At 43.5% G+C, this 11,305-nt stretch overlaps 1 protein-coding gene across 1 annotated transcript in view; it reads right to left on the reverse strand.

Moving 5' to 3' along the window:
* Positions 1–10,858, reverse strand: part of TPH2 (tryptophan hydroxylase 2) — a 476,020-nt gene extending 465,162 nt beyond the window's left edge. The window contains exon 1 of the mRNA XM_069230088.1: positions 10,747–10,858. Within this exon, the coding sequence (XP_069086189.1) occupies positions 10,747–10,851 (105 nt within the window). The 5' untranslated portion in view covers positions 10,852–10,858. The remainder of the gene's footprint in view (positions 1–10,746) is intronic.
* Between the last annotated feature and the right edge of the window lie 447 nt (positions 10,859–11,305).

Genomic DNA, 11,305 nt, shown 5'->3' on the forward strand with positions numbered 1-11,305 from the left:
AATTGCTTTCATTGCACACGATCTTCTGTGTTCGCTGTCATAGGCAGGGGTTGCACATGGCATCCTTGAGACTCATAAAAACTCCGCAAAGCAGAAGTTTGGTTTCCAGATTTCGAAGTATTGGGCATTCACAAACTTAAAACTCGTGCTCTCAAACGTAACAGGCTTTGTTCCTTTTTTTTCTGAAACCGCAGGATACAAACCTCACCCAACATGATTAAGGCCAGCAAAGTACAAAGCTAACAATGTATTTTTTTGACTTTTTAGACAGAAAAGCCACCTATGAATGGTTAATGAGAATGCACACATTTGCAATCGTTGTGATATTATTGTATTACTTGGAGCAGGGAACGCATTTCAATCAACCTCTCTTGCCAAATGAGGTCCTGCCCCGTCTCGTTTAATTGAGGAGAGTCGCTAAGATCTTGCTGCTACCTAACCTTAATAAGTGGCTCGCGAGAACTCCAAGTAACCATCTTGCAGGTGTATTTGTATAAAGTAGAAAACACACCATTGGAAGCACAAGCGCCCATCCTTGGTCCGCAGCCATGCCAGATTTTCAGCATAACCATCCACAAAGTATGTAAACGATTTCCATTTGTTTCCATTGTATACAATTGTACTTCAGGTGTATTTCCTGAAAAGTGGGCATGTCTCCGGTCCACGTGGCCACAACTGATCCACTCTAAGTTAAACTAAACATAAAAATATATATAATGGTTGATCAGCACCTGATCATTTCTAAGAATGCCATTTATATATTGAAGGTAGAAGGCACATACTCTAAAAATAAGGAACACCACTCCAGAGCTGTTAACATATATATATCTTTACCACCTTACAAAGACAAAATGAATCAAATAGCAGAAAATTTGTGTGGATGCCACAGAGGAGCAGCAGTTAAACTTGTGATTTCCAAGGATGGCCACTGAATCACTACTGAAAGCCACGAGCGTCAGTAAAAGCAATTTCTTGGATTTGAACCTCAAAACAAGACATACAAATGCAGAAACAAGAACACATCAAATAAATATGTAAACTATGAAACATTTTATTTAACTCACAAACAGAAAAATATAGAAAACAATTAGTTTATTTCAATTTTATTGTTTAGGGTCTAGCGTTTCAAAATGTAGTCGTAGACAAAACACTAGACTCTAGCATGTCACTTTGTTTTACTTGCTGCTAATGCATGCTTTCTTTCTAGTCAGGCACATACCAGAGCTTCACTCGATGCCACTACCTTGTCTATACTAGATTCTGTTTGCTGTCATTGTGCTACTCCGACGAATCAAGTAAAGGAAACCAACTTAGGGCCATATTTATACTTTTTGACGCACAACTGCGCCAACGCAGTTGTGCGTCAAAAATTTTAACGCCGGCTAACGCCATTCCAAAGCACCATGCGGGCGCCTTATTTATTGAATGACGTTAGCCGGCGCAGCTGACTGGTGTGCGTCAAAAAAAATGACTCACACCAGGCAGCGCCGGCGTAGGGGAAAATGGAGCTTGGGCGTCAAAAAATGGGGCAAGTCAGGTCTGAGGCAAAATTTTGGCCTCAACCCGATTTGCGCCATTTTTTTTGACGCCCAACCCCCATTGAAATGACTCCTGTCTTAGCAAAGACAGGAGTCATGCCCCCTTGCCCAATGGCCATGCCCAGGGGACTTATGTCCCCTGGGCATGGTCATTGGGCATAGTGGCATGTAGGGGGGCACAAATCAGGCCCCCCTATGCCACAAAAAAAATTCTAAAAAAATACTTACCCCAATTTACCTCTACTTCCCTGGGATGGGTCCCTCCATCCTTGGGTGTCCTCCTGGGGTGGGCAAGGGTAGCAGGGGGTGTCCCTGGGGGCATGGGAGGGCACCTCTGGGCTCCTTCCGAGCCCACAGGTCCCTTAACGCCTGCCCAGACCAGGCGTTAAAAAATGACGCAAAAGCGGCTGGACGTCATTTTTTAAGGCCCGCCCACTCCCGTGCGTCATTGTTGCACGGGAGTTTAAATAAGGTGCACATGCCTTAGAGTAATTTTTTAGAAGGGAACGCCTACCTTGCATATAATTATCGCAAGGTAGGTGTCCACGCAAAAAAATGACGCAAACTCCAAGATCTTTGACGCTAGATGGGTCTAACGCCAATGTATAAATATGGAGTTAGCTTTGCGTCGGATTTGCGTAAAAAAAAACTACGCAAATCCAGCGCAAACAGAGTATAAATATGCCCCTTAATTTCTGGCCTCCAATTTCAAATTCCTTCCCCTATACAGAACTTTCAAATATTCAATGCCCCTCCTTATTATCGAACTATACTCAATTAATCAGCAGAAGGTGTTTGGACCTGCAGGGATCGACAGACCCTAGTTTAAGAACTGTGGACACTAGGGAACAACACACATTTGTGCAGCCCAAAGCTGTTTGGAAACTCCACTAGACAACTTCTATCTAAGGCAACAAAGGCAACAAGGCTGAATATACTGTTAAAAAAATGGAGGTTATTTGGGAATAGTAACTAAACTGCCCAGTAAATGAATAGGATGACTCCTACCCTCAAAGATCACCAGCTCACCTTCTGAGTCTATCTCTAAAATGAGGAAGATTATAGCAAGGTCTATGACCTGCCCCTGGGGACTACTTTCCCCTTAGGTCACATTGACCACCCTTGTAGAGGTCCCACGAGTGGGTGGTTTCATTGGACAGACAGAGTCCCCCTGCTTGTGTCCTAGCTTGGAGCACTTAAAGCAGCGGGTTGGAAATGGGACGCACCGGGCCTCGACCCTCCAGAATCACCATCTTATTTTCCAGATGGGGCATGGGAAACCTTCCATCCATCCTTACAATCGGACTCTTCTGGGTCATCTTTAACCTCCCCCTCTCTCTCTTGGGGTGAACCTGAACAACTCTTCTTAGGGTCACTCCCAGGTACCCTTTTGGACACTCTGGTGCCAGCCCAGAGCCCCCCCTCCTCAGCAAGCTTCCTGGGATCAGTCAGTTTACTGTCAACTAGGTGATGGGGCAACTCAGTGAAACAGATACTGAGCATGTGCTCTCTCATGGTTAAATTGTACAGCCCAAAATAATCACTGACTTTGCTGCCCGCACCCAGCCATAAAGTGACTTACTGCAGTAATCAAGGATATCTACCCAAAATTGGTTTGGGACTTTCTGACTGTCTCTGAATCTTTGGTGATACTTCTCAGGAGTCAGTCTAAATTTTGCAATCAAAATGGCTTTCAAGGGAGTGTACTTGGTCTGGTCCTCAACCTCTAATATTAGAAGTGTGTCCCTTCCAAGTGTTTGCATGCATTTCCACACCTCCGCCCACCCAGTGCTCTTGAGGAACCCCGTGTACCTTCAATGAAACTTCATAAGCAGAAAAACACTTACCAGTGTCATCTCCCACCACATAACTGGTCACCAAATCCTTGTGCATACAAACCACCTTGTCATCATCAGGTACGGTTTGTATGATGCCACCATCACTACTGGAATCCGCTTGTATGGTCTAGAGTGCCAGCTCTTTCAGACTCAGTTCATGAGCCAACAGAGGTTTCTATTCAACTGAGGCTCCTTCAGCCTCAGCCTTCCTCTACTCAGCCTCCATTTTTAACTTTGCCAACTGCAGCTGGGAATCTGCCTCCTCTCTCCTTTCCTCTGGGGTCAGGCCACGACTACAGACACTGCTTCCTCTCCTCGCAGGTATCACAAATCCAGGTGTGTCTCCCTTAACTGGTGCAGGTAGCTCCTCAGAAGAGTCATTCACATGCTCCCCAAGCTCATCATTCTCTTGGGAGCGGGACTCTGCCCAGGCTCTCAGCACTATTTGAAACTCCACCTTCTTGGTGGCTCCTCAGGCAGGTACCCCCATCCCTCAACAAAAATGTTTCAACTAGTTAACTGTGTACTCCTCCTGCTTAGCTAGCTCAAGCTCCTTAGCTCCACTTGTAGAACCAGCCAGAGACATGATGTATAGGATGTATCAAAAATTAAAAGCAGGGAAAATTGCAGAAGAAAAAACATTGAAATGGTCTTTAAATGTGGGCTGGTAGTGCACTCATAACTATTGTATGGCACTGCACAAACACAAGTCTTATCCACGCCGCTGATCACCAAAGTTAGAAATTAGGTCTCTAGTTGGCAGAGTTATGCACCCTATCCAAGTAGGGACCACAATCCTTGTCAGGGTAAGTCACAACACAACCTAAATTAACTTCTGCTCACCTTCCTGTAACCTGACACAGAGCAGACAGGCTTAACTTAGAAGGCAATGTGTAAAGTATTTGTGCAATAACTCATACAGTAACACAGAGAAAACACCACAAAAAGTACTCAACACCAGTTTAGAAAAATAGATAATATTCACCTGAATAAAACAAGATTAAAAGAATAAAGGTCCAATATACACAGGTCAAGATATCGCCTTGTAGGTGTTTAAGTAGATCTTAATCCATAGGAAACAATTGATGAATCTCATTAGCACAAATTACCTGCATCAAAAACAAAGAGGTAAGGCGCCAGAAAGCACAGCGATGCATTGATTCCTTACTGAGAAGAGGAGGTGATGTGATGATTCTTTCCTCGCAGGTGAAATGATGAAGGGGTTTCTTATTGATGGCAGGTGATGCGTAGATTCTTTCCTCACAGGAAAGGCGATGCGTTGATTTCCGAACACACAGCCTTGGTTCCTTACAATGGTGCGGGGTCAGAGACGATGTGTGGAAAATCCAGACATGCTGTAGTGATGAAACTGTAGTAAAACAGGTGCTTCTGCAGGCGTTGGTCAGTTTTTCAGCCGCAAGGCAGGCGCTGCATCGATTCTGCAGGTGTCGCATTCAATTTTTCAGTTGCAAGATGGGTGTTGCACTGATTTTTCTGGCACGTTGAGGCTTGGATTTTCTCTTTTAGGTGAAGTCTTTGATGGACCAGAGACTTTATAACAGAAGGCAAGCTGACAAGCCCTTGAAGATCACTTGTAGTGGGAAGGCAAAGACCCTCCAGCAGAGTCAGGGAGCAGCAGGCAGCAGGGCAACAAGCATCAGAGCAGTCCTTCCAGAAAAGCAGTCTAGTTGAGTCCTGTGGGCAACACTCCAGATATTCTGATAGAGACCAGTTGTAGGCCTAAGAGTGTCTGATTTTAGGGGGTGACAAACTTAGTATATACACCCAAATGTGCCTTTGAATTGGAGGAGACTTCAAAGAGTGGGTTTGAAGTGCACCAGTTCCCTTTTCAACCCAGCCCTGTCTGCCAGGAGGTCTGTGGGGGGTTATCAGTCCTTTGTGTGGGGTCAGGCCACTAGCCTTTGAAGTGTAAGTGAGAGCCCCTTCACACTTCCTGCCTAGGAAGATCCGTCAGTATGCAGATGAATGCAGATGCAGCTGAGTGTCCAGTGTTCATGGCTGTCTGGATGGAGTGCACAAGGGGAGCTGTCAATCTGCACAGACCAGAGGTGGATTGGAGACAGGCTGTAAGGCACATAGAATAGTAAGTTCAGAGAAATGCCTACTTTCTAAAAGTGGCATTTTTAAAATAGTAAGGTTTAATCCAACTTCACCAGTAAGCAGGAGCTCTCACTCCCAATCCAACCATACCAACCATGTCAATGCCACTCCTTTCAGATCAGAAATTACCACTTAAAATGTATATAAGAGAATTTCCAATGCTGTCCTATGAGAGGAACAGGCTTTGCAATAGTGAAAAACAATTTTGGGAGTTTTTCACTACCAGGACATGTGAAGCTTACATGTACATTTACTTACACAGCACCATGCCCTATGGGCTACCTAGGGCCTATCTTAAAGTGACTTATATGTCATAAAAGGGGAGTTCAAGACTTGGGAATTATGGGCATATTTATACTCTTTGCGCCGGATTTGCAGCATTTTTTTTTACGCAAATCGGGCGCAAACTTAACTCCATATTTATATTTTGGTGCTAGATAAGTCTAACGTCAAAATATTGGAGTTAAAGTCATTTTTTGCCTGCGGAAAACTACCTTGCGTCAATGAGATGCACGGTAGGCGTTCCCAGACAAACAATGACTCAAAGGCGCTAGTGCCTTATTTATCCTCCCGTGCACAAATCACGCACGGGAGTAAGAGGGCCTTAAATAATGGCGCTAAGCCTGCTTAGCACCATTATTTAACACTTGGGTCAGGGCAGGCATTAAGGGACCTGTGGGCCTTTTTCCATGGTCAGAGACCATGGAAACAGCCCACAGGTGCCCTTCCCTGCCCTCAGGGACACACCCAGTCACCTGCACAAACACCTGGAGGACACCTAAGGGTGGGGGGGGGGCATCCCAGGAAAGTCCAGGTAAGTATTTTTTTATTTTTTTGCAAAGTGCCATAGGGGGTCTAACTTGGGCCCAACTACACAGCACTGTGCCCAATGGCCATACCCAGGGGACATAAATCCCCTGGGCATGGCCATTGGGCTGGGGAGCATGGCTCCTGTCTTTAATAAGATAGGAGTCATGTCCATGGGGGTTGTGGGTCACAGAAATGATGCTACTCAGGTTAGAGTCATTTTTTTTACTCTAACCTGACTAGCCCAATTATTTCCCCCACAACCTCCAGTCTTCCCTTTGCCACCCCTACACAGTTAGCGTCATGTATTTTGATGCTAACCGGGCCTTAGAGCCAACTTATGCCATTCCTCAAATATGGCGCCCCGCTGACATCCTGGAATGGTGCTAGCCGGTGCTAGCCTTTTTTACACAAACCTGCGCTAATGCAGGTGTGCGTCAAAAAGTATAAATATGGGCCTTGGTTTTAAATGCCAAGTCGAAGTGGAAGTGAAACTACACACAAGCCTTGAACGGGCTACTTATGTGGGTGGCACAATCAGTGCTGCAGACCCACTAGTACCATGTAATTTACAGGTCCTAGTACATGTAGTGCACTTTACTAGGGACTTACAACTAAATTAAATATGATTATTGGGTATGATCGAATAATACCATGTTTAGGGAGACAGCACGTGCACTTTAGCACTGCTTAGAAGTGGTAAAGTGTCCAGAGTCCTAAAGCCAATAAAAACAAGGTCATAGAAAGAGGAGGAGAAAGGTAAAAGGTTTGGGGTGACCCTTCAAAGAGGGATATTTTATAACATTGAGTCCTTCAAACCCCTGCAGTAATGTAATCAGAGTTTCAGGGTGGAAGCTAAGTTATTTGGCAGCAAATGTATGCTTTATGGTGGTCTTGGAGCATGGGCTGAGTCAATCTGAAGCCATTTACCAACATTTTGATAAAAGATTACAGAGTTGCATGTGTATTTTAAGGTTGGTGGATACTGCTTGTTGTCTCAGAAGCAATGATAAATGATGTTTCCAGTCTTTACTCTTGCAGATCAGTGAGCTTCAGAAAGGAGCTTGAGAAAAACTACTTACATTTCTTTTAATAAGGCCGTGGTGGATAGTTAACTTGGTGAATGGAATTCATTAAAGCTGAAATTTCTTGCATTTGTGTAAATTATTTCAACACTCATGAACTGACTGTGCTAGATGAAACAAACAAAATGGAAGTTGCTAAAACAAGCAACGGCTAAATGGGCGCCATCCTGGTACCTTATCCATTCTACATGTGTCTAGGAAAGCAGCTTCAGTAGAAAAGAAGCGTTGAACCATATTTTAACATTAATACAGAGTCGAAAGTTTTACTCTGTGCTATTAACTGTTTTTTTATAATGCCATAAAAGTATGTACCTATATAATATTCAGAATCTATATGTTTTGTACAGTAGTAAGTACACTGAGTACTTCCTTCAAACATTAGGGGGGACACCATGGTAATCAATTTGCTGAAAAACAATAATGCATTGATAATGACATAGTGTCTTTGGAAGTCTAATGCCATGCTATGCATGTATGGGAACTCTATTGCGGAGGAAATGCAGAATGCATATCTCAACCTAATAAACACTTTGACATATTCCTGTGTCAGAGATGCATATAAGGTACATCAATAATAAAACAAGCATTGGCAAGCCAATATGTCTGGCCTTGGCAACCTTTGCAATGGTTATTATTTTGTTGCAAGCACGTGTCACAAAATGAATAGGGAAAAAAACAAATCCTAAACATAGGCTGCTATATGCTTGAATTTAAAAAATTGCATTTAAAAACACTCACTGATGTGGTCATTTCACTTACGATGTTTTAAATAACAAAGCTTTCAGTAGTGTTATCCAGTGTACCAGTAGTATAAAGGAGACAAGAAAAATCACTACTTAAGTTAGCACTCAAATCACAGGAAGCTACAATGCTAAACAATTATAACTTTAAAAAGCTGAGGGAAAACAAATCACCATTTAACTGGGCATCAAACTAAATAGCTTGTATTTAAAGTTATTGTATCAAGTAAACAGAATGGAAAACACACTTTTAGGCAGCTTTCCTATAAAAGAGAAAGAAACAATTCTTAACCGCGTGTGAACAATATTTACAGCTTTTCTGCAGTCACTCAAAGCGAAGGGTGCAAGGGTAAAAGTGGACCCATTTCACTATGCTGTACGCTGTGGTGAACGAAAATAAATTGTGAATATGAACTTAACAGACCAATTGATGAAACACTCTGCCCAATAGCCCCTCAGTATATAGATGCTATCACTGCACAAAGAGTGTTTTGGGAAAATTAGTAGTCTGGCAAGACAGAAAAGCTGTCTTGAATGCCAGACCTATAAATGACTGTGTCAAACTAGGAAGTTTCTTTTCAGTAAAGTTTCTTGGCAGTCAGTTGCCACTAAATGTAAAATCTCTAATCAAGAAGGCTACAAGAACAAATAGTTCACGCATAACCAAAACGGGTTTAAGTTTGAAATATTTGGGTGCATTCCACGCTTTATTTCACTGGCAATCAATGAGTGCATCATACTAGGCTAGCCGGCCACCAAGATAGCATTAAATCGCTGTACATTATCGACTATGAAGAACACAACCCTAGTGCAACCCTGCACATGTCAGATGCCAGTGCACTTACTAGACCAAATGTAGAATGTTTCCACTTGCACATCTCCCGTAGACAGGTTCCCTTGGTAGAGAGCAGAATTAAATAGTCGTGCTACGCTTCCTTATAGCATGCTGGGATTTATCAACAGAGGAGGAGTGCGTCGTGAAATACTGAATACTGTCAAGCACTTCGGCTTTGGCACCTGTGCAAATTCAAGGCACTTTTTGAAGATGTTGAGAAAGGCACATTGTTCATTCATTTTCTAAATGGACGTAGTCACTGCAGCTTCTCTTCTTATCATTACATTTAGATGAAAAAAGACCAACACAAATCCTAAGAGAAGTGACACGGGTGAGTAGTATTACGACCTACAGCGGCGTTAACTGCTGTTGATCGTCGACTCGGCTATTAATGGTGGTTAACGCCTGATAAGGGCTTAACGCCTGCGCCTCCAAACACACCCTAAAGACGCAGAGAAAATCAGGCTTTATCCCATGGTAATAAAGGAAAAAGAGAGAAAGGGCGAACATAAAAGGATAGGAAGGATGGGAAAACGGTGACAAAGGAAAAAAGAAAAAGAAAAAGTGAGATAAAGTGACAGGAAGCATTGGGTCAGTGGTGGAAGAAAGAGATATGAGATGGAACCAAAACTAAGAAGCCTTGGTATTCGGCAGCACCGTGGGCAGGCTCCTAAGAAAAACTTTGGAGCCTGGCACTTGTTTTTTGACCAATTAAACCTCTTGACTGCAAGAGCCAATCTTGGCATTCCATAGTTACAACAAATTATGTTATTATAGAGGTCAGGCAAAGCGGCATCTCCAATGTAATTAATATGTCCACATTAGTATTGGTTGTGTACTTTCTGACTCGTGTTGTCTTTGCGATTAGCACTAAAGTATAAACTAATCTTGTGGGCATGCGCATCGCAGGACACGCACAGACATGCAACTAGATCCAGCAGCAGATCTAGTTTATGGTGTGTCAAAAACACGAATTAATAGATATTAAATAGTTAGATCTGAAAATTTGAAACTTTTACATGGCATCGAATAACAAGACAGTACATATTGCTTATAACAAGTTCACTCTAAAACTTGCAATGTTCAACGGCTGAGGACGCTGCCATGGGGCCATCAAATGACATGTCCAAAGACCGGGGTAACAGACATACATTAAAAGGTGGCGGGAGGTAACGCAGGGCCCTGCAGCCCCACCATGCCCAACCTCTAAGGGCCATGCATTTCTGTGAGGTATAGGGGTTTCAGGTGTGCCCGGCCACATTCTGCAGGTGACCCATCATCTTACGATATCCACTGACAGTAAAACTTACTGTTTCACCAGTGAAGCCACAAGCCCCTGCAGCCTTAGTAATGCTACCAAAGCATTTGGAAGCTGAACTCCTATGGAACTGAACCAATATGCATGTCACAGTCTCATGATGATTATTCCTACTAATTCCATCACTGCCCTAATTAATATTAGTTGCGTTCGTCTTGTTAGTATGTTCACACAATAACAAGTGTCGATAGAAAAGCAGCAGCAACAACCACCAAACAACACCAATAATAATAACGATGCACGTATGGAAAGCTATTCTGCAGAAAACTAGCTGTTGGGTTACTTCCAGGCCCTCAATACAGCAGTTTAGCATCTAAATAATAACAAAACAACAACAATAATAATGTCATCGTTAATCCCGGCTAACATTGATAACCGTGTTCTCCCAAAGTTTTGGAAAGGGCTAAGCAAACTTCCGGAGGCCTTGCTCGACCCTCCTGAAGGAAGCCCAGGCCGGTACTCACTGGCGGACTGCCCTGCAGCTGCTGCTCCCCAGGCATAGCCGAGTCCAAAGACAGGCCCCTCTTGGCCCAATATTTACTTGAGAACATCATCATGGCGGATTGCATGGGCTATCGCTCCAGGCAGAGACGGACGGGCTCTCGGGAGGATAGGATGCTGTGCGCGCGCGGGAGTGATGTGCAGCGCCCCTCCTAGACCCATATTTATGCGCGAGCCTCGCACTGATGGAGCGCAGATTAAGCTGCAGTCAGTCATCTGAGGCACCTGATGCCTCACGCGAGATTAAACTCCAGAAAGCATGTCTTATCTTTCACTGTGAAGCAGTTTCCTGTACAATTTTCTAGTTCTCGGGCGACAAGCAAAATAAAGAGGAGGAACAGCACAGCACGCCCTTGCTTTTAAATGTCTTTAAATGTCAGTCAGGTGGCGTTTTTATGCTCATTCTGGGGGGAAAAAAACATAGGAGAAAAATGATGTTTCTTTCATGTTCAAAGGTGGTATTTATTTGATACACTATAAAGAAAGTATACAGCAAATTAATGCTATGGGCCAACTTCGTGA

The sequence above is a fragment of the Pleurodeles waltl genome, chromosome 4_1 (assembly GCF_031143425.1).
Source record: "Pleurodeles waltl isolate 20211129_DDA chromosome 4_1, aPleWal1.hap1.20221129, whole genome shotgun sequence".
NCBI classification, from domain to species: domain Eukaryota; kingdom Metazoa; phylum Chordata; class Amphibia; order Caudata; family Salamandridae; genus Pleurodeles; species Pleurodeles waltl.